Source organism: Harpia harpyja, chromosome 1, assembly GCF_026419915.1.
Source record: "Harpia harpyja isolate bHarHar1 chromosome 1, bHarHar1 primary haplotype, whole genome shotgun sequence".
NCBI lineage: Eukaryota > Metazoa > Chordata > Aves > Accipitriformes > Accipitridae > Harpia > Harpia harpyja.
Genome location: NC_068940.1, coordinates 8537588 through 8563426, shown reverse-complemented (window position 1 = coordinate 8563426; position 25839 = coordinate 8537588). Strand labels below are relative to the sequence as shown.

General features: G+C 42.0%; 1 protein-coding gene across 1 annotated transcript; it reads right to left on the bottom strand.

Annotated features, from left to right (window-relative positions):
• Window positions 1-7530: 7530 nt before the first annotated feature.
• MYLIP (myosin regulatory light chain interacting protein) lies at window positions 7531-24277 on the bottom strand. The gene is made up of 7 exons (XM_052811202.1): window positions 24017-24277; window positions 22717-22907; window positions 12971-13156; window positions 12023-12220; window positions 11520-11684; window positions 9294-9714; window positions 7531-8924 (listed from the first exon to the last, which is right to left on the bottom strand). Exons 1-7 carry the CDS (start codon window positions 24101-24103, stop codon window positions 8835-8837), a joined length of 1338 nt encoding a protein of 445 aa, XP_052667162.1. The 5' UTR covers window positions 24104-24277; the 3' UTR covers window positions 7531-8834.
• Between the last annotated feature and the right edge of the window lie 1562 nt (window positions 24278-25839).

Below are 25839 nucleotides of genomic sequence, written 5' to 3'. Positions count from 1 at the left end.
GGCTTTTTCCTCAAAAAGATATAGCAACGTCACTATTTGTGGACTACACATCTGGAAGGCCACCTGTCTTTGGCTTCTTTGATACTCAGTTCATCAGAGATCCAAGTGCCCACACTGTGGCATCTCATGTTTTAAAAAAATGCAGCAGTGTCCTTTGTGGAAAAGGCAAAAGATCGGGGTGACAGGCAGTATGCAGGAAGAACCAAAAGATTATAGGTAACTGTAGAGATCTGGGGATTTAGCTTAAATGAAGAGTAGGGAAAATACTGCTATGTAGCAAAGGACATAGCAGCATGCAGACAGAAGATGATTGAGAGTTGAGGAAGCTGGCGTGCTCCTGGGGTTTGGGTTCAAGAAATCAAGAGTGCAGAAAAGGACAATCTGAAGCATGAGACTGAGCCAGGGGAGATAAGCAGGGCAGGGTTTGGTGGAGACAGGGGGAACAAGGAGACTACAGGTAAAGAAATCGGTGGCTGTAGAGGGCAGAAGACTATGGTGAAGCCAGGACATTACATTTTCAGAAACAAGACAATGCCATGTGGGATATGAGGTAACAAAACCCGCACCAGAAGTCATACCTCAGGGTAGAAGAGCTTGACACTGGGTGCTGTGTGGAAGCTGAAGGTGAAGTTGCAATTTAGTGATGGTTTGGTGATGGAGAGAATTATCACTGACTTTGCAGAACAGCTTCCCCTATAGCTGCTCTTTTAACAACCTGCAAAACTTCCTCAAAATGCCTTTTCCTGCAACTGAATCTTCATGTTTGCACTGAAGCAAAAACTATGTGTGCCTGTGTGAATGTCTGGTCTGTTTTGAGGGTATCTAAGACATCATTCTTGCGACAATTTTCGTAAGATGGTGAGCTACAAAGAAAAATATCCATTCCCTAAGATATCTAGCTTTTTTCCCTTTGAATACATTCATTTTACTAGAATAAAACACCCTACCAAAGTAAATTTTCACATGCAAATTAACCTTACTTAGGAGAAATGTATTTTGATAGGGCTGCATTGGATGTAGAAAAGGGAGTTTGCAACCAGGTGGAGGAATAGGGGAAAAGTCCTAAGAGACTGAAATATCACCTTGTGCAGAGATAATACTTCTTGGTAGGTATCCAGTAAGGTGGTGGTGAAGCTGCAGGGTGTTTCACACAACAGTGCTGTATCCCTTTCACAAACAGGCTGGGCAAAAACAGGCTCCAAGGAAAAATATGCCCCAGTGCAATTGTAAAGGACTTGAGTCTTTAGAAGATATCCAGGGAGACAACAGTCAGCTGAGGATTAGCTGTGAGGGTTGTATCTGCACCACCAAAGCAATGTTGTTTCTCTGTGGCTGTGACTGGTATTAAATAAAGACGGTTTTGGCAGCCTGGAGTTGTTAGTTTAACATTTGCATAGCCAAGAGTGGGAAAAGAAACATATGACACAGTGCTATTTACCATTAAAAACCACAGTGATGTTTTTTATTTTGGGGGAGTTGCCCTTTATCTTCCTGCCACTTGTTCCTTACCCTTGTTTGTTCCTCTTTCCACAGTCACATGTTCCCCTCTAGCTCAAGGACATGATTTTCAGGACGACTTTCAGCTGTGCTGCTGATTCTATATTCATCAGACCATGCTCTGTTTCTGGTGTTACTGTGCCTCTTCCCATCACTATAGAGCTCCCTGCCACATAGACAAAATGTTGTTTGCAGTAATGACCTTAGCTTGCAGGACATGGCAGTTGATTTTGAGGGAAATCCTTCCAGTAGAAAGAGGACTTGAGGGGGAAATGCCAGCACTTGGGAACCTACCCAAGATCATGGTCTTTTGGGCAACAGTGTCCATTGTGGCAATACATTTGTGCCTCTCTTTCTCCTTCCAAAGGTTTTTCCACACCTATTATTCCTACCAGTCTCAAATGCCTCCTCCAAGAAGGCACTGGCAATTATTCTTAAAAACAGAAACTGAGAAATCTTCTCTCTCTCTCTTCCCCCCTCATTTTTTTTCCTTTTAAAAAGATCAGGGAAGACAGACATGGTTGTCTTCCTCCTGTTGCAGCAGAGGGATTGTTCACTGAGGGAACAGAAGAACTGTGGTCATTTACTTCTTCAGTCCCAGGGGAGGTTCAAATCCATGTCTCCCCCAGGGCAGGAGAGCCCTAGCAACAAGGTGGCAAAGCACCACTTTCAGTGTACTAAATATAAAGACCCTGCAACTGCCCTTCAGGAGTAACGTGTGTTGTCAGTGCGTTGCCCAGACAGGGTGCTCTCAGGACACTTCAGTATTGCTTCACTTTGTGGGTCTCGGAGAGGCAGAGAAGGAAGGCAGCTGCTCAAACCATAGCAGAGCTGAAGGTATTTTAAAAAATTCCAGTTCAAACAATGACATAGCCAAAGAGTTTTAGGGTCAAACACGGACACCTGGTGTGTCAGTGTAACTTCAGGGCTAGTTTGCTGCTGGGCATGTGCCTTCTGCATTGCCCTTTTGGAACTTCAGCTTCTGAAGCAAGAGTTGGGTCGGCTTTGGAGCGGAAGTCCAATTTTTGGCTGTGTCTCTGTGCCTGGATTACTTCAATCATCAATACTGTTTGAATGAGAGTCCTCTATTGACTATTTATAGTTCTAAACAAGGAAAACAAATACTGTCTCTTCAGATGAGCTGCCAATATCTCTGTAATTCCCGCAGTTGTAGTGCTATGATTGGAATTTGGTGCCAGATGCATGGATTCCTCAGACAAACAGCTTTCTGGCAGGAAAGAGGAAGATCTGGCTCTGGCAAGCCTGTTTATGTAAAAAGTTGCTATGTTACTGTCTATCATTACCTGCATTGATTTGCTTTGAAGAAGCAGGGAAGCTAGACACCAACTACTGGATAAAAATAGAGATGGCAAACACCTTCACACATACACACACCTAGTTAATCCCATCGTAACCACTACGTGACCCTGAAAGGGTAGCTATAGACAGACATTTTTGTTTAGGCACCCCAGTGGTAAGAGGAAAGATTAATTTATACCAATTTTTCTTCTTGCTGCTGCAGATGGAGATGGTGCGCTTTGTACTCCTAACAAGGCACAGGAAGCGATATATGTACGTGTGTGCGAGATTCCCACTGGATGGTGTTGGCCAAAGAAAGTCAGATTACTTCCCAGAACAGAGTTTATGTGGACAGCTGCTAGAAGAAAGGTTGGCTTCAGAGCCTGGATCCCAGAAATCACTGGTGAGAGAACAGAAGAGTCCTCAGGAATAAGGAAGGGCCAGCAAATAGCAGACAGGCTAAATCAGGTCACTCAGGAGAGGGTCAAAGTGAAGGCAGAGAAAGGCACCAGTTTTCAGGGGCCAATTGATTCCCTTCCCACTTTTGTCTCGCCCTCCCCCAGCCTCCAAGCAGCTGAAAAGGATTCTGCATTTTAGCTGGCAAGAAATCAGCAAGTGACCTGTTGTTAAGCTCTGGGAAAGCCGGTATGGTTTGTTTGCTTGACCTTTTCCTTTAAGGAACTTGGTGTACGCATGAGTGCTATAAAAGTTAGCTGCTGGCCAGCCCCCACAAGTCCCCCACCCCAGCAGAAACAGGTCACGCTGAACCCTGCTCACCACCTCTGAGCACAGGGGAGCACCAGCCCCATTCACTCTTCTGGATCCCTCACACCCGCTCAGACGGAGAGGAATCATGATTCCCACTGAGTTTTCCGTCATCACAGTTTATGTTTTCCCACTACTGGATCAACCAGTGATTCCTTTAGCTGGGGCTCTGAGACCCCTTCCTTAGCATTACTCCTGGTGCCTCTTCCTAGCTCACACTACCCTTTGCAGGAAACTAGAAGACCCAGAGACCATGATAGCTTTTACCACCCAGCACTGTTGAAGGTAGTGTTGAACCAAGGGGCTCCAGCTGGAGGTTTACCTTAAAGTCGTGTGATGTTGCAAGCTCCTTGCAGTCAGGACGGTTTAGCTGTGGCCTTCCTGGAGCGTGCTCCAGCGGGAGTTACTGGCACAGCAGCGGCTCACGTGCCCTGGCATGTCTCATCTCCTGCTGAGTCCTGTCCTGCTGCTCCCAGACCGCTTCCCACCCAGCCCCTCTTGCTGAGGAGGGCCAGCGGCTCTCCCTGCCAGGCCACCAGCCCCTGCACCAGGAGCCCCCCAGGAACTCCCTGCCCAGGCTTCCTCCAGCAAAGTTGCGCTCAGACCCTGCTGTGCAAAGTCCATCTCTTCTGGCACTCTGCCCTCAGTTGTGTGTTTTTCCCCCTCCACAATTTTACTGAGATTTCTTACTTTTAAACCCATTAGTCAGTTGCTACTTTCTGTTCCAACAGGCTCCTGCTGGCTGAATCCATGGGCACAAAGGCAACCAAAGCACTTACCTGGCACTCCAGCCTATTTTCAGTGAAAACGGGAAGGGACAGGAATTCAGGAAGGATATTTGACCAGGCATTACTGAAGCTAAGATTTGTCAGTTTGTAATTTTAACACTCCACGGAAAGTTTGTTGTTTAAAACTGTATATGGGAAATCTGAGCTGTAATTTTCCTGTCTTTGATCAACACACCAGCGTGTTGCTGTGAAGTAAAATAGTGTAGGCTGACAGATGAGAATTTTCCCCCAAGGGCATTGCATTAGGAATGCAACAGTGCTGATTTAGCAAGGAAATAAATCTTGAAATATATGAATGCTGCTGTGTACATGCTTTTATGGCACTTGGGGAAATAATCAAAATAATGTAAAAATACAGAAGCCCTCATTCTACAGTTCTTTAGTGTTTTAACATGTGTATGTAACTTGAAATGAGCAACAACATGCTGGAGGATAGAGCTGTGCTTTTGTAACAGTTGTAACTTGAAACATCTCAACATCCTGCCTTTGTAGTCCCTCACAGGTTGAGCTCTCCATAAACAGAGATCTTGATGCAACGAAGGGAAGATGAAAGCCAGGCAGATACCAGTGGAAGGCTGGGAGTTCCCAGTGCTACTAGCACAGGTGTAGTTGTTGTTAAATCCCTGTCTTGTTTATTAATAACATTTAAGTGTAACAGTACTTTAGTAAAAACATCCCTCCTACTCACAACCCTTTCCACAGAGCCACTTTGAATGCTCTTCTACCATCAGGAAGTCCAAGAAACTAGCAGGGCTTCTGCTCTTGAATTTACCCAGCAAGTCATGTTGTCCCTGAAGGTGAGTTTTTCCCATTTAGGTATTTGTAGCAGAAACTTGAGACTATAGCCTTTTAAAATGACATTGCACACACCCGATGGGATTACAGCAGCTGCATTGCAACTTTGAAAAGAAATGAGAACTGAATTTTCTGTGAGTTTTCTTGCCCAGTTGTACTAGCTTTGGGTAGCAAATACCAGGACAGGACCTGACTTATGAGTGCCTGGTACACAGACACAATAACATCAGGTGTGAGAGGCACCAAATGAAGCTTTGTGATCAATCTTCCTGCTCCTGAGGAAGAAGTGTAAAGGACACAAACTCCAGTTGTTCCCACAAACTATTCCATTGTTCTTTTTTGTTTGAGGGCTTTGTTTTGTTGCCATCCATTACAACATTCAGACAAAGCATCTTCAGAGAAAGGACAGCACTTTGGCAAACAAGACCCGACTTTTTCTGCAGTATGGCTATGTGGCATGTGGAGTTCAAGATTTCCTATTGTTTCTCTTACACTCCACAGCACTTGGCAGCTCACATGGACTGGACACAGTACTTATAAGAAACAGCGTACTGGAACTGCAAACATTGAGCAACACATACCACAGCAGTTTTGCATGGTTAAGCAAAACTTTTCTAGCATAGCATGATCAACTACGTTTCAAACAATGCTTCTGAAGAAAGCTGTCTGTGAACAAATCAAAAGCTGTTCTTAATATTGTTTTGCATCCTATTCAACCTTACATATAAACCAAGTGAGGCTTTTAGTGATTTGCAACATTCCAAAGAGGTTACCTGATGCTCAATTCTCCGAGCAGATAATAGCATTTTGTTAAAACCACACTGGTTGTGGAGCATACCGACATACTAATCTCACCCCTCCTAACTGGAGAAAACCATTAGCCTCCACTTGTGCTCCACGCTCTCCTTTGCCAGTACAGAACGAGACTCCCAACAGTGTCAGGTACAACCAGTACTTGCCAGACTCTTGTCCGGACCTGTACCTCGCCGCTTCTGCCCCATCCTCTGCACAGTTTTTCAAGACTAGGCAGAATATACTTACAGAAGTCACAGGCTTTGCCTGAATTCCACTGATGCCATATAACCTCACTTTGATTATAGTTCTAACTACTGGAATTATTTTTATTAGGGATGTCTAATTACACAGCCAATTTAATTACAAGGACCTGGAGTTAATGCTTGCCTATTTTAACAGCTTGATCTTGTTGAATGCTTTAAATCAGAATGCCTGTATTAACATCTATTTATATTAATTTACAACCCATTTCAGCCAGCTGCCATAGGATGATGGATTAGATGTTACTAATGTAACTGTTAGCACAGAACAAAGTAATCCTGGGAAGGGAGGTAGGTTTGCTTTAGCACTATTGTACACTGGCAGCTGGATACAGTCTTCTCTGAAAACACTTGTGTACCCATTCCTTCCTTGTAAGTGGCATACAGGGACAACACAACTTTTCTTCAGAGCTTTTGTCATCTTTGAAAGTGAATTCAGTAGCACGCGCTTGCTGAGAGATGAAGTTTTCATCTTTAAAAGGGTAAACTATCTTGTCCCTAATGCACTTCACATTGAGACAAACAGCACTTGTATTCAGAATTCCTCACCTAGTTGCAAGCCACCTTCCCCCTTCCCTCATCAGCAGGCTTTCAGAGCTAGCCTAAAATAACTTAGATCCAGGGCTTCAAGCCCTGATGAACTGTCTTGACATTAGGACATGCTATTCTGCAATAATCTGTTTTAGATAATAAAATCGCTTTAAAAGGTCATAGTTAAGTGACTTCAGTTCACACTCACCAGAATAGAGCCCCATGGATTCCAGAGAGCTTTGGGCTGATCCCAGCACTATCTTACATCCTTCAGATTACCAGTGGGGCTAAGCCAGAGCACCATGCTGGAAGTACCCAAGCACCATCTCTTCAAGAATGTGAACACAGAATCGTAAGTTAGTAAATATGAACAGTTTCAGTCAAAAAAGACACCAATGCATCTGTAATTAAGAACTTTCTTAGAAAGGACTGCTGAAACTCCAACTCTCTGCTCTCAAGCTGCATTTTTTCATTTCTCTCATCTCACTGGAATATACTGCATACACTTGGGGCAATTTACTGTAGGAAAAGTTCTTCACAAAGTTAATTCTGAAGGCTATTTTACAGTTGGAATATGTCAGCTCTTTTAAAGTACACTGCCTGAACAAAGATGGTTATACCATGTCAGTCGTCTTCCCTCTCTTGAAATTTGCATGCACCTAAGGAAGCTTCATTACCACTTAAAACATGACACAACATTCAAGACTGTAAACATGAAAATACTTCATACTGTATTTTCAGTTCAGTAACAACTCAGATGAATTTCAGAACAAAATTAAAGTCTTATCAATAGCACAAAGTAGATTTTTAAAGTCCTTTATTAATCTGAATATAAAAAGACAGAAGTTGCCTACGATATAGGACAAAGCTCTTGCTTCATGAGGAAACAAAATTTTCTTTACAAAGTGAAAAAATAAATACCCTCTTAGAGTAAGGTTTATATGCTAATGTGTCATAAAAAAGTAGAGTTTTAATATTTTGACAAAATGTCTGTGCAAAGAAACAGATGCATAAACACACGTTACTGCTACATTAAGGCAATATGAAAAGTATAGTCAGAAAATTTCAGTAAAGTGACAGTGTACTTTTCTAGCTTTGATTAAGCCAGTATTGCACCCAAACATGGTCTCTAGTTCCCTCTGTACCCTGGAGAATACACTAGGAAACCAGAGCCCAAAATGCCCAAGTAGGGGGGTGGAGATTAAAAACATTTTAGCAGGAAATGACCTACCCAATAAAGATGTTAACTGAAGAAAGCATTTAAAATTATACACAACCCTTATTTTAGAAATTAATGGTACATGTTTAATAGTTTAAAATCAGCCTCCAAAAATAAAGTCAACTTAAAGGGCAGCTGACTGCAGCTCCTGAGATCACCAGCCAAGTTGGATGTGGGAAACCTGGGAGCACCTTGCCCATTGAGAGCTGTGAAGGAAGTCCCAGAACAGTGCTTCCACAGGACATTGCCAGCCAGAAGGCTTTGCTAAGCCACCCTCAACACTCAGATTAATAAACTTGTCCTACCCTTCCCAAAGCTCTTCTCTCAGAATTGTTTTTTATTTAATAGAATTCTGAGTTAAACACAGCTGCTTGATGAAGCCTTGTAACTTTAGTTTAAGAACCAATTTTTTTTTTTTTAAAGAAGTTCTCTCTTTAAAGCAGTTTACTAAAAGCAGAAACTATGAGCCATACTAAACTGATACTGTAAAAGCTAGTCTTACTATTAAAATAAATGGAATGACTGTACTAAAAAGGATTTAGAGAGTGTAAAACAAAAGGCTGCATTGCTCCCGCTGGGTATATCAATATGTGGACACCACATTTCTCCAGGGTTACCTAGCTTTGTGGCAACACTGCCATGCTACAAACTTATGCATCATTCTCCTTTTAAGCAAAATGAATTGATTACACTTCTGGTCTCAAAAGATGTCCCAAACCATTTTGGACATGCTGAACAAAGAATATTTATGTTTAAAAACACAGTATTTTTTGCTTGTGATCGTGGATAGGTGCCAGAGTGATTGCCTTCTTCACAATCAATGGTTGCATTTCATATTAGTGCAGTTTAAAAAGTACATGATGGGTTTTAAAGTGTATACGTAGATCATATCACAGTCAGATTGAGAAGACTGGTGTGGGTTGGCAAGTACACATGCTGGACATGCTCTACACGAGATCTGCAAACAGGACACAACTGGAAAGGAAAAATATTAGGAAATTAGTTTACTTCATATTTTGAGAGTCTCTACACTTATTGGAGACTTCCTTCCATTTACACAATAACAAAGCACTTTTCCATATTCTCCATATTTATAACAGGGTATTGTGAGAAACATGCAGCTAATCCTTACCCTCACCGCAAGTTAAGTTAGCGCAGCTAAAACTTATCTTTCAAACTCATCTTCTAAACACAATGTTCTTTGGAATTAGTTTACAACAAAATTTTAAAAATAAGTTTTACTGGAATACCAACATAAACATATTAATCCATGACTCTTAAATATACAGAAAACCAAAACTTCCACATATTTGGTAACTCATATCTTAATGGCATTGCAATTACCTGTAACTGGGCAGCACAGGGCTTGCAGCATACTGTGTGGCCACAGGGACAAAAGGTCGAATTTATTTCTTCTTCACAACACACCATACAAAGCATGGACTCCTTTAGCTTCCGCAACTTCTCTTGCAGAGCTTTCGTTTGCTGGCAGCTAAGACCCTCACAATTGTCACAGTTCATGCTACTTTCTGAAGACTTAAGGGGGGAACTTGGTGGGGTTTGGTCACTTCTTGAAACAAGATCCACAATGCCAGCATTATAAAGAGCTCGTCTTGCATGATCATAAACTTCTTTTGATGTTCTTTTAATGTCAAAGACGTATTTTTTACCAAGATTAATGTTTTCATTCAGGAATAGAGATGCTAGGTGGCCCTTTAAGTCTCGACTATACTGCATCATGACAGCACTGGTGACAGTGTCACACCTATAAAACAATAGGACAAATGCAAACTTGGTTAGTTAATACCAATAAACCTATCCCTACAATAATTTGTTCCCTAAGTTGAAGTAACAGCACTGAAAGTAAATGGAGCAGTCTGAGGTAATATTTAAGATCTTGAATGTTGTTTGCATGACAACTCTACTTTGAAAAGTAGAAAATGGAAAAGTGACAGTTTTACATCTTCAAAAGCGTGACATGTCTAGTAAAACGGAGTCAGCCTATGGAAGGGACTTAAGGCATTATGCTAACATAAACAGTCAACACTTGCTTAATCCACAGTTCAGCTTGGCAACATCTCTTTACATGGTAATTTCCAAACACTGCATTAAAGAATTCCAATTAATAGTCTTTGGCATACCACCTCTTTCTTTAGACAGGCTCTCAAAAAATTTTAGCATAGAGTCAAATAATGTCTTTAACCAACTTTCCACTCAGTACTTTATATACTCATATTATATCATCTGAAGGGAACCAGTGAGAACGCAGTGTAGACAAATTAAGGCATTTGTATTTGCCACTGAGTATTTCAGCTACCCTAACCATGCCTGTCACATATTTCAGTGATACAGTTAAATCTGCAGAAGCCTATTGAGGCCTATCACTTCTCTGGACAACATAGGAAAGACAACACAAACACAGAACATAAGGACTACAGCGTCACAGGGCCTAAGGTTCAAGATCTAAGCTTATGGCCAAATGCCATCGCCTAACTAAAATTCTGCTTAAATTAAAATCAGAAACTACAAAGGACAGCAGAAGTTACAAGCAGAGACAAAGATCAAAGTTAAGACTGTTTAAGAAGTTATATAATGATTTAATAGCCTGGAAAAAAGTATGAAGAGTGCAAAACAGCAGTGCAAGGGCATATAATTACAGAGCAGAACAAGACATGCTTAACATCAGGCTCACAAAATAAGCAGTGGTTAGCTGCTGATTAGCTGTAGTGGTTAGTAAGGCAACTAGTTGTTGTTAATTGCCATAACTGTATTAAAATGATGTTAATTTGAGAAGCTGGACAGGTCTTTGCATAGTGTATGTACCTTCCTCTGCTTTAAGTACAATTCTTCTTACAAAGTAATTGAAACTGATACATGGTAGTTAACTTCAAGAAAACACCACCAAGTGTCTTTGACAGTTCTACTGATCAGTGTTGGACCTCACAGTAGGAATGAAAAGGGGTTCTAAAAAAATCAGCCATCAACAAATGATTATAGCACCCCTACCTCAAAGAACATCAAAGAACAATAGGATAAAGACAATGGATAGCTGCTGGCATGAAACAAAATCCTGGGCATGTGAGCAAGGACAGGGGAATTGTAGGAAGATTTAAATACGTGGGAGGGGAAGGTGGCATACAGATAACTTCTAGCAACTGGAGGAACCAAATAAAGGAGAAACAAGGAGTACACAGGCAAGAGCTACACCTACATATTCTGAAGGACAGAATTTTTTCTCCTTTGCTCTCTCATCCTCCCTCTTACACGGGGACAAAACCCATATGTATTGTTTATGAAGTATCAAAGAACACAGTAAGTTTATATTCTGAAGTGCTGTTATTTGTAGTGGTAACTGAAAAAATTTTGCTTACTTGTCTTGTACTCCCACCCCACAAAATGCAAAGCAGCAAAAACCTGTTCAGCTTCTGCACTTAAGAAAGTAGAAGCTGCAAAGACAATGAAATTTTGCAGAGAATTTCTGAAGTGCAGTCAGACTGCTGGCCACTTAAGCACTTAATTAAAATACTGTGGAGAAGACCAGCAGCAGTTCACTCTAGTGGCAATACTGACCTGTAAAATGCATGTGTCTCTGTAATTGCTCTATAGAGTCCACTTGCTGCCCTTGTACTGATCATCTTAAACAAGAGAACTACACTATTACCGGACTCCTTGGTAACAGTCAGATATACATTCTTCCCAGACTGAGTTGCCATTTGAACAACCGGATAAGCAATCCTATAAATGAATATAAAAAAAGAAAGGTTATTTAGCTTTTAAGGATAAGGACATTTTCCACAAGCTACTACAGTGCACTTCTATCAGAAGTTACAATGATCTCTGACTGTTGTCTGTAATGATGGACTGAACATGCCACCTCAAAGATACATGTAAAAATCAAGAGTATTAAGGCCAGTTGTCATCTGGATTATAAGCAGGTAGTGTCCTCAGACCTTATGTCCCAATAGCTCCTTTTAGTAATTCATAGAGCAGTTTTGTAGATTTATGTAAAAACTAGAGCCATACTCAATACTTCTGAAAAATGGAAGATGAAAATGGTTCCACAGAACACATACCTGTTGATAGGACTGAAGTCATCTTTACAGATGGATATGCCTTCAGGTCCAACACCAATAAGGAGTTTTTGCCCTTCACTATCTCTCACTGAATGCCACTCTACCCCATAGTTTTCCAGCGTTGTAACAATCTGTAGAACCTGGTATTCAGCAGAAGCTTGACTTAAACCTTCTAGTTCCTTGTGCTTTGCAATAATGCTGTTGATAAAAAGGTGGATAGGTGAAATAACTCAAGTATGCACTGTTACTGTCAGCAGCTTGTTTTAACATGGGTTTTTAGATGACGTAGTTAAACAGATTATTAAATGCTCCTGACCTGCCTTATCTGGCTATAGATTTCCAGTAATCATGAACTGGAAGTGAAAATTACCAAAACATCCTGAGAATGTTCAGGACACAATACTGTGCATTTGCTTAGAAATGAAAAAGCTACATGTAATCAAGGCTTTCCAACTAACAGCCCGCCCCACACCCAACATATTTACCTGAACAACCACTAAGGTCATAACTAAAAAAGTCTACAGAAAAGCATGACACACAAAGTTTCTTGATATTCAGGAATCAAGCTATGAAGGTGTTTTGGGAATCCTGTTTACTTCTCAGTGTAAGGGTACTAAGCCACAAATTCTTGTTACTTTCTTTCACAAGTGTAGGTCTAAGACATACTCGCAATTTGATTACCCTGCTCCAAATATTTAGATACCTGTATTTCCCCAAGTACTAGAGTTCAACAGCTTTTGCTCAAAATAATAAAATACTCATAAGCAAACTTAAAAATGAACTGAAATCAGAACATTAGTTAAACATTCAGGTTGTATTTTGATCTCCAAAGCTACCCAAGCTATTTTTTTTAACAACACAAGATACACTATAGCATCAGCAATTAAGAGCATAACAATCTAACACTTTTGGTCTCCAAAAAGGAGGTTATATCACTGTGTTTTTTACCTCTCCAAAATGGTAGTGGTGAGCTCTTTCGCACACAACTCTTCATAATTGTACTTGGCAGTGTTCTGGTTATAATCTCCAAACTTCATCTGTGCCAACAATGCACTAAGTTCAATTGCATGCTCTGAAGAACACTGAAGATTACCAGCGAGAAGATCTTCTTTTATATGCAAGAAAAACATATGCCTGCAATGGAATCAGAAATGTTTGCTTACACAAAATGTTAAAAGATGTTTGTAATCAAGATATGTATCAAAAAACATCTCAGATATGTTTGGTAACCATTAGTTTGGTAATCAAGAATTTTCAATTAATGTACCAAGTAGAGAAAGTCTGGCACAAGAGAAAGAAAAGGGACTCCATCTTATTATTCACTTACACTTAAAGATGAGGCTACAACTGAAGATGGTATCTAAAAGCACTATTAAAAGAAATGAGCACTTCAACATCATGTTCTTAAGAACTGCTTTAACTCCTAAGGCCACTTAGTAATTTCAATTTAGTGAGTGAAATATCAATGAAATATATCTGGATTAGTTTCTTATGTTTAAATTTCTTTGGTTGCCATTTACAAGTTATTCTGCATTTCAGAAAAGCAAATTTGTGAAGACCAGCCCAAACCAGCATACACACATCTATCAAGCAACAGAAGTCACACTTTCTCTACACAGCTGAAATGCCTCTGCCACCACAGTCAAAGGTAAGATGGTGCTTTTGCCAGTGACATGATTAACAGAATAACTTGGAACATCTGAAAAGGCATTGTGGAATAAAATACAAAAACTACTGTGTAAGCACATTTGTCAGACCAACCTTTACACTTGGGATCAAGACAGGTTTGACAACTAGCTGGAAAACTCACAAAGCTGCTCTTAATTATCTAATAGGTCAGTTAATTAGAAAAATCAAAATTTCCACCAACACTAACAGCAGCCTGCTAATTTCCCCTATAGTCTGCCTTAACTGCTATAAATTCATCCTTATCTCCCCTCAGGGAAGACAATAAAAATTTATTAGCATTTGTTCTTAAGACTCAACATATTTATGGAAACCAGATGCAGAAGTAGTTACATATCACTGAAAAAAAAATCTTTCAAGAAACAAAGCCTAGTATGCACAGGGATGTGTCTTAGCTTCCATAGTAATAGGACATTTACATTTTACTTTTCCAAAATTAAGTGTAATGTACTTTTCTTAAGAATCTGTATTGAATCACTCATCTCTGAAGTTGAAGATGCTAGTAAGTGATTAGCTTTCCTTCCAACAGTAATTTGGGGTAATATCTTATGTATAGCCTGTTGTAGCACTCTACAACTCCATTGCAGAACAGGGCAAATAAGCCTACTTTTTTCAGCACTATGAATTATTACATAACTTACAAAATTTGTGTTCATTCTTAGCTCTAGTACAGTAGATGCTGCAGCTAAGAAAATACTGGCCCAAAAGATACCCCATATCCAGAACTTCTGCAATCAGGAAAAAATAGGTATTAAATTACCCCATAAGCTGCCCTACAATCCATTTCCTGCAACAAATCACAGCTCCAACACCTCCCTTTGCAAGCAGTTTGAGGCATGCTAGAGCTTCATTGCAGTTGTGACAAAGGTGCTTAATTGCATCACTCTGATGTCTAGACATCATTCTACACTTCAGTAGTTCTAGTGGGTGTCTGGTGGAAGCCAATATCCTTGCTCTGTGCAGGATACAAGTTTCAGTGGCAAGAGGATCAGAGCTTCAAACAGTACAGTTGTCCCCACTGTTAGCAAGTTATTCCTTGTTTAGGATTTTTTTTTGAGCAAGTCCCAAACCTCTGCTCCAATCCCTTTCTCCTACCTTGCTAATTCGTAACTCTTTTGGCTTGGGCCACAGAAAGGCATATCGGTGGCTTTTAAAATGCATTGGTTGTACACACTCCTATTGGGGCTCAGTCCATAAATCCAGACAAAGTATTTGATGAATTACTAAAACACTATGGCCGAAACAAATTCAAATAGTAGGCATTTCCCTAATTCCAATCAACATTTCATAAAATAAATGGCTTTTCATGCACTTTTGATCCTCTATTCAGAACAGGTTTTCCAGTCATTATAACTATGTACTAATTACACATACAGTATTTCAAAGAAATATCTGACAATTTTATTCTCATTAGCTGAAGCATGTTCACAACTACCACACCTAAATGTTTTTATCTTCAGTTTATTTTATGCATACAACAGCACTGACTACACAGGGAAAAGCCAGTCTTCTCCCCTTGGTGGGAAGGCCTTATTGACATCAAGAGGGGAGCTGAAAAACAAAAGATTGCTCCTGCAAATACAGATGCATTACAGAAACAACTACAGCAGAAGCACAGCTTGTCACATTCCAATACTAAAAAGCCAGTAATGGCATAGGTAGATAAGTTTAATGTACAGTGTGAAATAGCATCACATCAGCTAATGTACAGTAGCTTCCCATAACCGGCTCCTATCACATCAGGGAAAACATCTAAGCTACTCTGCACTTTTCTGATAAAGGGGACAAAGGTATGGCATGTATAAAGGACAGTTATTGCAAAGTAACTAAAACTATGCAAGTTCATGTCCTGGCTTACACTATGGTAAGCTATTTTGCTGAGTCAGAGAAAACAAACACCTGTATTTAACAGTCCCTCTCAAAGTCATTGGTCTGCACCTAAAGAACCCATTGCTGGCCCAAGCCCATTGCCTACACTGCACCTGTAATAGGTCAGAAACTAGTTAACATAGGGCCTGACAGTGAAATGAGTTTTTGAATGACAGTGAATGACTTCATACTGATCTGCTACAGCAGCCACCCTGAACCAAAGTTCAAGTAGCAAATTCACTGGTTTTTTTTTATTTTGAGTCCTTAAGTGTGTTTGAGGAAGGATAAGCACCTAGAAATTGAAAGATAGTGAGGGCTGCAAACATTTTATACATCTGAAAAAGTGATTCTGATTAGTGCAGATTCTGATTAGCCCATCCAGCCTAAGATTGCACTTCTCCAAAGTTATACTAATATCCATTGCAAAATCATCCCTCTTCAAGGTTCAATACCTGACACCAGCCAAAATCTGATTATAAAAGCAGACTTCTTTTCCCTTTACACAAAACTAAAAAAAGTCTTTTGATCTTAAAACAAAAAGGCAGAAGAATGTGCTTTTATTGCTGAGTACAGTCAAGCAAAACTAAAGCATTAGAAGCCTTGAGGCAGTTCCTTATCTAATTCTGCCAAGTCTAAAGGACCCAACAGATCATCCATAGAAAACCTGGCCATATTACAGATTCTATTAGTTACCAGAAAGTATTTACGTAAGTTTTTGTAAATTATATTGTGACCTAATCACTTAATAGCACTAAATCCGCTGTCCCTCCTCTCTCTAGGAATATCTAGATACAATGAAAAAATCGTTAAAGCTTTTCCCACCTCTGAAGATATTCAGATTGTGCAGTAAAAGTGTACTCAGTTTTTCAAGGAATTATTTCAGCATTAGTATTTTATGCTTAATGGAACTTTCACCAAGCAAGTTTTAAAACAATGAGCTGTTTTAAAACTAAGAACTGAACTGTCTCTAACTAAAGTCCTCTAAACGTTACATTCACAACACCACTGGTAGAATGTCTAAGTTTGAGCACTATAAGAAACTAATTGTTTTTGTTTCTGCATTATTCACCACTTCAGTTATACATGACACATTAACTGTTATAGACTTGACAAGTAACTCAAGTCAGACAAAAGGTATGTTTCCTACCCCACCCACCTCAATATTCTCTTAGCACATTCTGCAGCTTTGTTACTACTCTTGCCAAAGTTCCATTTCACCTTTAAATCTTCATAGAAAACAAGTCTTCACAACTCTGAACTTTAGCAACCAATTATTGTGGCTCCTAGTCATCTTAACATCTGCCAGACATGTTGGGACATTGAACAACTAGTGGCAGCTTTAAGAACAAACAGAACTTTCCATTGCACTTGTAGCTCAAGTTCTACACATGACAGCATTAGTACAAAAGACAGTCTATACAACCTAAACCAGCCTTAGTTTCACCCCCAAACCTCATGCTAGCTAGATATTCCTGTATATTCAATTATGGAACATTTTCTTTGAGTTTGGTAGTTCAAAACAGTACATAGAAATACTGATTAGAAGACAAAACATCCAAGTTTGCCAAAGCTATACTTCATTAGTCACTGCCCAGGCAGAATTTCTTCCCTTCCAAAAGAAGAAAAAGCAGTTTTAGAATTAGAACAGGATCACATGCTTTCTTCAAGCACTAGTTACACTGGTGACTTTATGTTCATTTTGTATCCTTATTTTTGCCCCAGTGCTTTTTATACAATTTAAATTCTATGTGCATATTAAAATGGTCAGTAAAGTCAAATGTACAGTGCGATTAATGTGTTTTTGTATAAAATTATTTATGTGCAACTAATGTAGGAAGGGGGGGCTGCAAGAAGATTTCAGCAGATAGCCCATTTTAGAATAAACTACAGCTACCAAAGTCACAAACCTAGATATCATATCAATTGCTTTTTGCCTCCCTCTGAAGCAATTTTTGCAGGCTGACTATACTGAAGAGCACTACTAGAAACATATGTCAGTATATCATCAGAATGAAATCCCTACAGGAAGCAAATCACCTAGTTAAGTGTTCATACAACTGAACTGGCAATAACAACCCCACCAAATAAGTACTATGAAAAGTGTAGAGTATACATAATACAAGATTAATTTATCTTTAACTCATTGAAGACAACTATGTGCACTAGGAATCAAAGTTCTGCACCAAAAACTTTGTTTCTACTACTTCAAGAAAGGAAAGGAAAACAGGGCAAATGGAAATCTGAAGACAATATTAAAAGCTTTTAAGCTCTAGACTTAGCTGTCAGTGGAAAAAGTGAAAAACCCCAATCCTTTACCAATAAAAGTATCTGTATATGACTAATGACTCCTAAGCTAGAAGTATGGCCAAAAGAACCCTTTCTCTTGCCAGACTACTGGCAAGAATCTTAGCATAAGCCCCAAGGAACTGTTTGTTCTCTTTGGGGTATGACACTCCTTACCACAGGGTAAGGGTCTTTCCTACTGTGAAGTAAATTTACAACTCTGCAGTCTAAAGGAATCAAAATTAAGAGGCATAATTGTTCTCCCTAAAAATATATTGACAAAGATCTATAGGCTATAATTCTGTTTTTAAAAGCATATATAAGGCCACTCCATTTGAACAAGCAAAGCCATTGCAGTTACAGTTATGTTCCTCAGTATCTTTGTTCTTATTTGCTCTCAGCAGAGTGGGTGAAAGGTTACCAACTGCAATTCAACTCTGATTTAGACAAACAGACCCATTAAACTCACCCTGGTGTCTATTACAGCAGACTGCTTTATTGCATTGTAACAAATACCATGACACTGCTGCACTGGGTAGCCAATGCTATAGGATAATAGGATGGTTTTTCTGATTTTCTACCTACTACATGTATCTAACTGCTCAAAATATTCAACAAGCCAGTTCTTAATTTTAACTAATTCATGAATACAACTGGATAACACTGCAAAAACAATGTACTTGGTAAATAAAATTCAGATACTGGCAAACATCACACAGAACTTTCGGCAGCTTCCAAAACAATAACTGCCTGTCTCAAGGCTGGCAAAACACAGCTCTTTCGAATGCTTCATGAGATTGTGTGGCTTGTTAGAACCCAACACGTTGTTTTAAATTGTCATGGCTTACATACGTATATTCGATTTTCGGTCATATTTACACAAGACAAATAACATGGCCCGTTTTGAAGTACATCTGGGTAAATCGTACATTGCTCAAAAAACGATTCACTTCAAAATTATTTCTACCGTTGTGCGATCGCCGCAACGTTGACTTTATCCTGCCAGACTTAAAACCATTGTTCTCCCGGAGGACCGTCTGGCACAATTTGCCTCTCGCGCGGCTCGGCAAACACGCTCGTTGTTAAGGTGGATGCAAGCGGCAAGACCTCCCTGCCCCATCATGTCTCACAAAGAAAGCTTTTAAGCCCGAGCAGCAGCAGCAGCAGCGGCACTGCCCGCCCCGAGACAAGACGAGGTGCAGGCCAACCGGGAGCCGAGCTCCTCGGGCCGCTGGGCCGCGTCCCAGCGCCGCGGCCGCCCGTTCGCCCGGCCCGGCCCGCCCCGCGGCTGCCGGCCGAGGTCACTGCCGGCCACTGCCCGCCCCGGCCTTACACCGCCCCGCGCCCCGCCCGGCTCCCCCCGCCCCGCCGGCGGCCCTGCGAGCCCGTCTTCTCCCCCCGTCCCAAAGTCCCCCGAAAACTCCGCCTGGCCGGTACAATCGCTTCTCCAAGTCCCAGCTCCTCACTGAAGTAACTCGGAGCTTCGTAACATGTGATACAAAAACCCACCCATCGATCACTGACAAAAACCCTGCTCTTCTTTCACCAACTGTTGCATTACCTACCAAGACATAGAGAAAAACCATGAAAGCGAATGTGGCATAAGCCAGAGCTTATGATCTGGATCTTGAGCCACCACATGTATCTTTAAGCAAAAAGATAACAGTCCTCTTCAAGCCACTTCAGTCATTTTCCATTCAGAAAAACGTATAGTTATTCAAACTCCTCTAAACAAGCACACTCTTCACATTTCAGACTTGTTTGTAAGACTCCAGCTGACAGCAGCAGATTAAATTTGAATAGCATTCTCGCACTGAAGCGCTTTCATTCCACTGAAAACAACTCTAAACTACAAAATCCTGTGGTGAAATTCAGTACCAGGCAGTCAAATAAAAAATTAGACACTGAGATCCAAAGAACAATAGAAATAAACCACTATTAACCCTGTTAAAGGGAAGAATGTGTAGCAACGAGGTTTTTTTCCCCATGCAATTCTCCCATTCACAACGCACATGATGAGGTGGTTTGTTGCCACAGTGGTCAAAGGTACAATTACAACCTGCTCTGCCTTTGCACTCAGTAGCAAGAAGGCTCCCTTGCATAGGAAGATTAAAACGCATGAGGTTGCGATCTTCCACTGGATTGCACACTGATTAAAGATAACAGAAGCAGAGGTTGATGTTCAGTTGCCAGATCAGCTTTTCACACAGCATGTAGAAACCTGAACATTAAGTTTCTTCAAACACACACCTGAGTTTTAAATTTAAGTGCAAGACAAGGATCTCTAACGCAGCAGTACAACTGGGGTTGACAAAGCTTCCGAAGTACATAGAAAAAACCTGGTAACAACTCAGTCACAACATTCACTATTATCATCAAGATGAAGCATATCAACAAAGTTTGAACTACTTGCAGCTTCCCAGATTTCAAAAGCAGTCTCAACATGCATCTAATTTATATGCAAAAACAACATCGGAGGCAGCAAGTAAAAGACTGGGAGACTTCCTCAGCTTACTTCACACAAGAGAAGAGAAATACCCTATATATCAGTTGTGGACATAACTGCTAAAGGAAAACAAGGACACACATTACTTCATCAACCAGCACACTGACTTTGCAAGTAAAGGTAAGAAACAAGGTGTCAGCTGTAACTGTACAGCTAATCCTTGCAATTCTGTGATATACTACCTATTGATTTAAAGTTCAGTGACAGGTTTAACAAGTTTTTCATCTTCTCCTTGATACCACACACGCTTACATGCAAACTAAATATGAATGCAGAGTTATGTGCATATGTGAATCCTCAAGAAGACTCAAGTAGAAAAAAAAAGTAAATCTACTGAAACTCAGTGTCAGCACTACAGAAATATATGTTAACCACAGGCACTATGGAATTCTAGGTCTGCTTCATGTAGACTACTGGGCATACACAACTAAGGCAGTTATTGCAAACTGTTTTACAACTTGTATTTGTTTTTAGCAAGAACACTAAAAATACTCAGGATTTAGACTGAACAGCTTAGCTGAAGCCTCAGGACTATTCATGTTTGCAAGACAGAGTGACATGAAATATTAGTTTCAATGCCTGTTAATCTCCAAAATTATAAGTAACTATTTCCAAAGCAGAATTTTAATAGATCTCTTCTGATGACTGAGCCTCAATTTTAAAATTGTTTGTTAAAAATACTAGTTTTAGAACAGTCTTAATTCATAGGTAAAAGAAAGCTTGTCCCACCTACAACCTCTTAAAGTCATCTTTATGGTGGAGAAGTACTTGTTACTTTGATGTAGGTATACAAGCTCTGTTACATTCTAGCTACATAACCTGTCTTTTAGGCCCCTGGGGTATGTTTCACCAGTTCATGCTCTCTATTAACTTGCACAGCCTGCCAAGTCCTGCATTGACAGCATTGAAGGCAGGAATACAGGTGTCTGCAAAAACCTTGTAAAGTTGAACAAACAATCATCAAGGATAGCATAAAAATGCCAATCATATCAGCTTTAGGTTTCCTCAGATTCACCCTGATTTGGTCTGTGTGTGGAGACACATCCAACATGCTCAGGGTAATCTCTTCTGCCTCATTAAGTATGAAATTGTGTTGCTCCTTTTGTTCTACATAAAAATCCTTTGTTATCTGGTTTTATACTTACTCTCATTGACAATATTTAAATAAGAGGACAAGTTTCTTTAAGAAAAATACTCAAGAAGAGCCCGAGGATATGCCATGGACAGTTGAATTTATTTTTCCAAAATAAGGTACATCAAGACTAATTTGGTTAGAATGCATTTGCCTAACTAAAGCTATTATACAGGACAGCTATGGTCTAACTCCACAGCATTCTGAGAACTTCAACCAGACTGGTGAGCTGAAACCACTGCTCCCCAAAAGCCTCTCCCCTGCACATTAGCTCAAAAAATAAAACAATATATGCATGCTCCTAACTCAAAGCCTTTTACCTACGAAATAAACACCAAATCATGCTGTCAGCCTCTTTAGACAAATATTCTGTGCAGAACAACCATGTTGTATCTGTGGTCTTAATTCTGAAAGTACCAAGTTAAGGAGAGTAGTGAAAATGTGGTTTGGCATTATCACGTACACTAGACTTCACTTTGCTCCATTTATATTAACTGTACTATCTAAAACTAACAGGAAAAATTAGTTTTAAAAGGTCAGCATTAAATATACATGTGCACAGCTTTCTTTAATGAAAACTCAATTGCAATTCATGTGGTAATCAAACTCAAGGAGTAAAAAGAAGTGTTCACAACTAATCTTAGAAGACTAGTTCTTACAATTGACTAACAGGATAACAATTTAGTTAAGAGGACTGGCCCCAGAAGCAGCAAAACAGCTGTTTCTTTTGTAGCCTCAAAGGGCCTGTAGCTATTTGAAAGTTACTGTAACATAATACCAGACAAAAAGGAATTCAGCAAGTTTTTTTGCTCTGTGGGAGGAATTGTTTCCTGCCTTTCTGTACCAGTGGTTTAGAACGACCTAGAGTAACACTACTGAACAGAGGTTACTATCGGACATGCAAATACCATATAAATAATTTGCTATTGGTAGCTTAGTTTCTTTCACTTCCAGCACTAAGTGCTTATGGAATTACCTACACTCATTACTTACTGGTAGCTACAGAACACTTACAATACTACCAGCTTGGGTTTTTTTTCTCTTTTTTTTTTTCAAAAAAAGAATAACACATTTAAATAACACTAAGGTTTTAAAACTACACAGAATAGTCAAGCAAGATTACCAGAAGATGGAAGAAAAAACTAATCACTTTCATAAGTTACAGAAATTGAAAACAAAATAATAAATCAAATCTACTTACAATCATCTTTACCTTACCTTGTCTGTTCTTGTAAGATAAGATGTGGCTCTACAAAAAACTTGACTCTTAATTTCAACCGATAAGGGGCTAAACCATCCATCTGCTGGGAGATCCTGTTCCTCAAATTCAGCCACAGATTTTCCCCTTTGCTGCCAGTGAACTGCAGTCCAAAATAATCAACTTCTATAATTCCCAACCTTCTGCAAACCTGAAACACAGAGGTTCTTTATAATGAGGCTACAACATGGCAATGAAAAATATTGCCTGAATCAAGTATTGTTTCAGATTGCTCAAACACAAAAAAGAAATCCTGCTGTGAGCACCTTTATACAAAAGATTACTTAATTACTTGGATTTTAAGTTGCATACAAAAAAGCATGCAGACAAACACTGAGAATAAATTGGGAATAGCTCCACTAGCCAAAACCCACATGGACTTCCATGGTCAAATTCCATCCCCCCTTCTCACCCCCAGGACAGGCACTTAAGAAGGCCAGTGGATTTCCAGAAGAGGAGAATATCTGTTACTCAACATCACAGCCAATAGCACTTGCTAGGCAAGAAGGAGAAAAAAAAGTACAACCCACAAGTTTTATTTAGATGCCACCAACAGATTGGGCTGCTACATTTGGCTCTCTCCAGCATCCTCACGGCAGCCGCCGCAGCCACATCGAGGCAGTGGCAACAGAAGGGCGAGAGCACCTGGACGACAGCTTCGGCCAGCACGGCCCCAGCAGGCCAGGGGGGCCATCTCGGCACCGCCCGGGCGGCGTCACCCCGGCCCGGTGGGTCCCACTCGTGCCCCCCACCCCAGGGACAGTTAGAGCAGGCTGCAGCAATGAGGCCGAGGCCTGCCCTTCCACACACGCGCTGTACAGGGGAAGGCAGAAGGGCCGGAGAGCCCTGAGGCGGGGGGGGATATGCAGCAACCTCTGCATCCAACATGGAGCGCGGGGGGGGGGGGGGGGGGGGGGGGAGTAAGAAAAAAAAAAAAAAACAGAAGGGAACGGGGGGACGACGACATTGCGGCGGCGGCTCCCCGCCCCCACCACCGCACGGCCCTGCCTCGCGCCACCGCCGCCCGCAACGGCCGGGGCGCGCGGCGGGGGCGCCGTGATCCTCGCGCCCCCCCCCCCCCCCCCCCCCGCCGCGGCGCCCCCCTCTAGGCGCGGCGGCTCGGGGAGGAGGGAAGGGGTGACGCGCGCCCGCCGGCTCTCGTGCGCGCCTGTCAGGCACCAACGGTCTGCGCTGCCCAACGGCCACCCGTTACCCGGCGCCGGCCGGCGGCGGGGCGAAGAGCGCAGCGCGGCCCCTCACCTGGTTGAGGCAGTCCTCGCCGTTGGCTTTCGCCTCCACCTCCACCTCCATCACCACAGCGTCCGGCCTGGTCACATAGCACAGCATGGCTGGGGCCAGCCAGCGCCGCCGCTGACACGGACACCCGGAGCGGCTGCCGCCGGCGGGGAGTCGCAGCTGTCGCTACAGGCGGAGGCACGTCCGCGCACGCGTCCCCGGCCGCTGCCTACACCGCCCGCCCAGAGACGGCCAGCGCCCAGCCCGCCGTCCCCGCTCCCCCAGTGCTTGCGCTCCGCCGGCTCCGCTCCCTCCACATATACCCTCCCTCTCCCCCTCCCTCCCCCTCCGAGCGGCACCTGCGGACCAATCGCGAGGCGCCGCAGCGGCGGGCCGCCGCCGCCGCCACCAATCAGCGCCGCCATCCCCGGGAAACGGCGGCGGCCGGCAGGGCGGGTTTGTTGCCGTCGCTCTCTGGCGCCCCCTGCCGGGACGCAGAGCCGCCGCGGGTCGCCGGCGGGACTCTCCGCGTCCCCGCCCGCCCTGCCCGGCGCGGAAAGGCCCGGCCCGGCCCGCAGGCCCTGCCCGCGGCGGCTTGGCCGCCCGAAGGAGCCGGTCCTCGGGGCCCGCTTCCTCTTTAGCAGCCAGCGTCTGCACATTACCTTCGGCCGCCGTCACCTGCAACAGCCCAGAACTTCTCTACCCTGGAATTATGTCCGGTTAAACCGAAGCAAACTAAGTTCTAAGCGAAGGTGGAGACCAAACGCACTCGGCAGGCACCGTCCACAAAATTAATTTGAGAGTGAGTGGCCGTGAGCTATGTGACAACCAAATATTTATTTTCATGGCTCATCTCGAGGCTTTGCAAACACTCCTTTTCGCTGAGGGGAAAATATCATCGGGATTAATGCTCTCTCTCTCCCATATTCTCTTTGGCCTTGGTCCAACTGCGGGTTACGCAGCATGCAAAGCACTGGAAACGTGGAAATCTTAAGAAGAACCAGTCAAGTGATATTGCAGCCCCCATGCGCTGTCGTGCTAACAGATGATGGAGCTTTTACACTTGTTGAACTCTGTAGGTATGAAGCTCGTAGGTGATTCCTGGCCAGGGGAGGAACACCTGCACCAGGCGAGCCCTTAGAAGTATTTGTTTGACAAACATACCCAAGGTACATAAAGTAAAGTAGTTTATGGCTGCTTTAACAATGTAAATTGAAACGACAGGGAGGAGGACTAAGTGCAAAATGCACGCTGTGTAGGTCCCCCAAAAGAAATGCAGATCAAAGAAGTACTGAGAGTGCAGTGGTGAGGAACAAGTAGGCTGTCAGGGGAAGAACTAAGAAAGGAAATGGGGACCTGAAAATGCAGTTGAAGGATAACAGGAAGAGCAAACCACAGCACTAATACAAGGTCACCACAGGGCTGAGTATTAGCTTGTTCCTGTGTGCGTGGTCACTTGCTTCTGTTTGGGTATTTCTGCTGTGCTTGTCAGGGTTGTTGGTATTTTCAATTTGTATTAAAGGAACTCTCGGAACAGATGCTCATTCTGCTGGGAACTCTGCAAACACAGTATATGGAGCTCCATCCGTTTTGTTCATGTGAACTCTGTAACTAGAAGACTGCTCAGTCTCAAACCAGGCAGAACAATAGGAGGCAAGTGAGAGTCAGGATGTGAGATGTCAAACCTGAATGGTGCTGCATTTCACCTGTACGCTTACTAGCTCAGATTTTCATGCCCAGGTCTATAGTGTTTAAGTTGAAGAGCTTAGAGTCTTAAAAGACCAGACTCATGGAGTGAAGGGTAGAAAAAGGGAAATAACATGAAAGGAAGATGAACGAAATTGCAA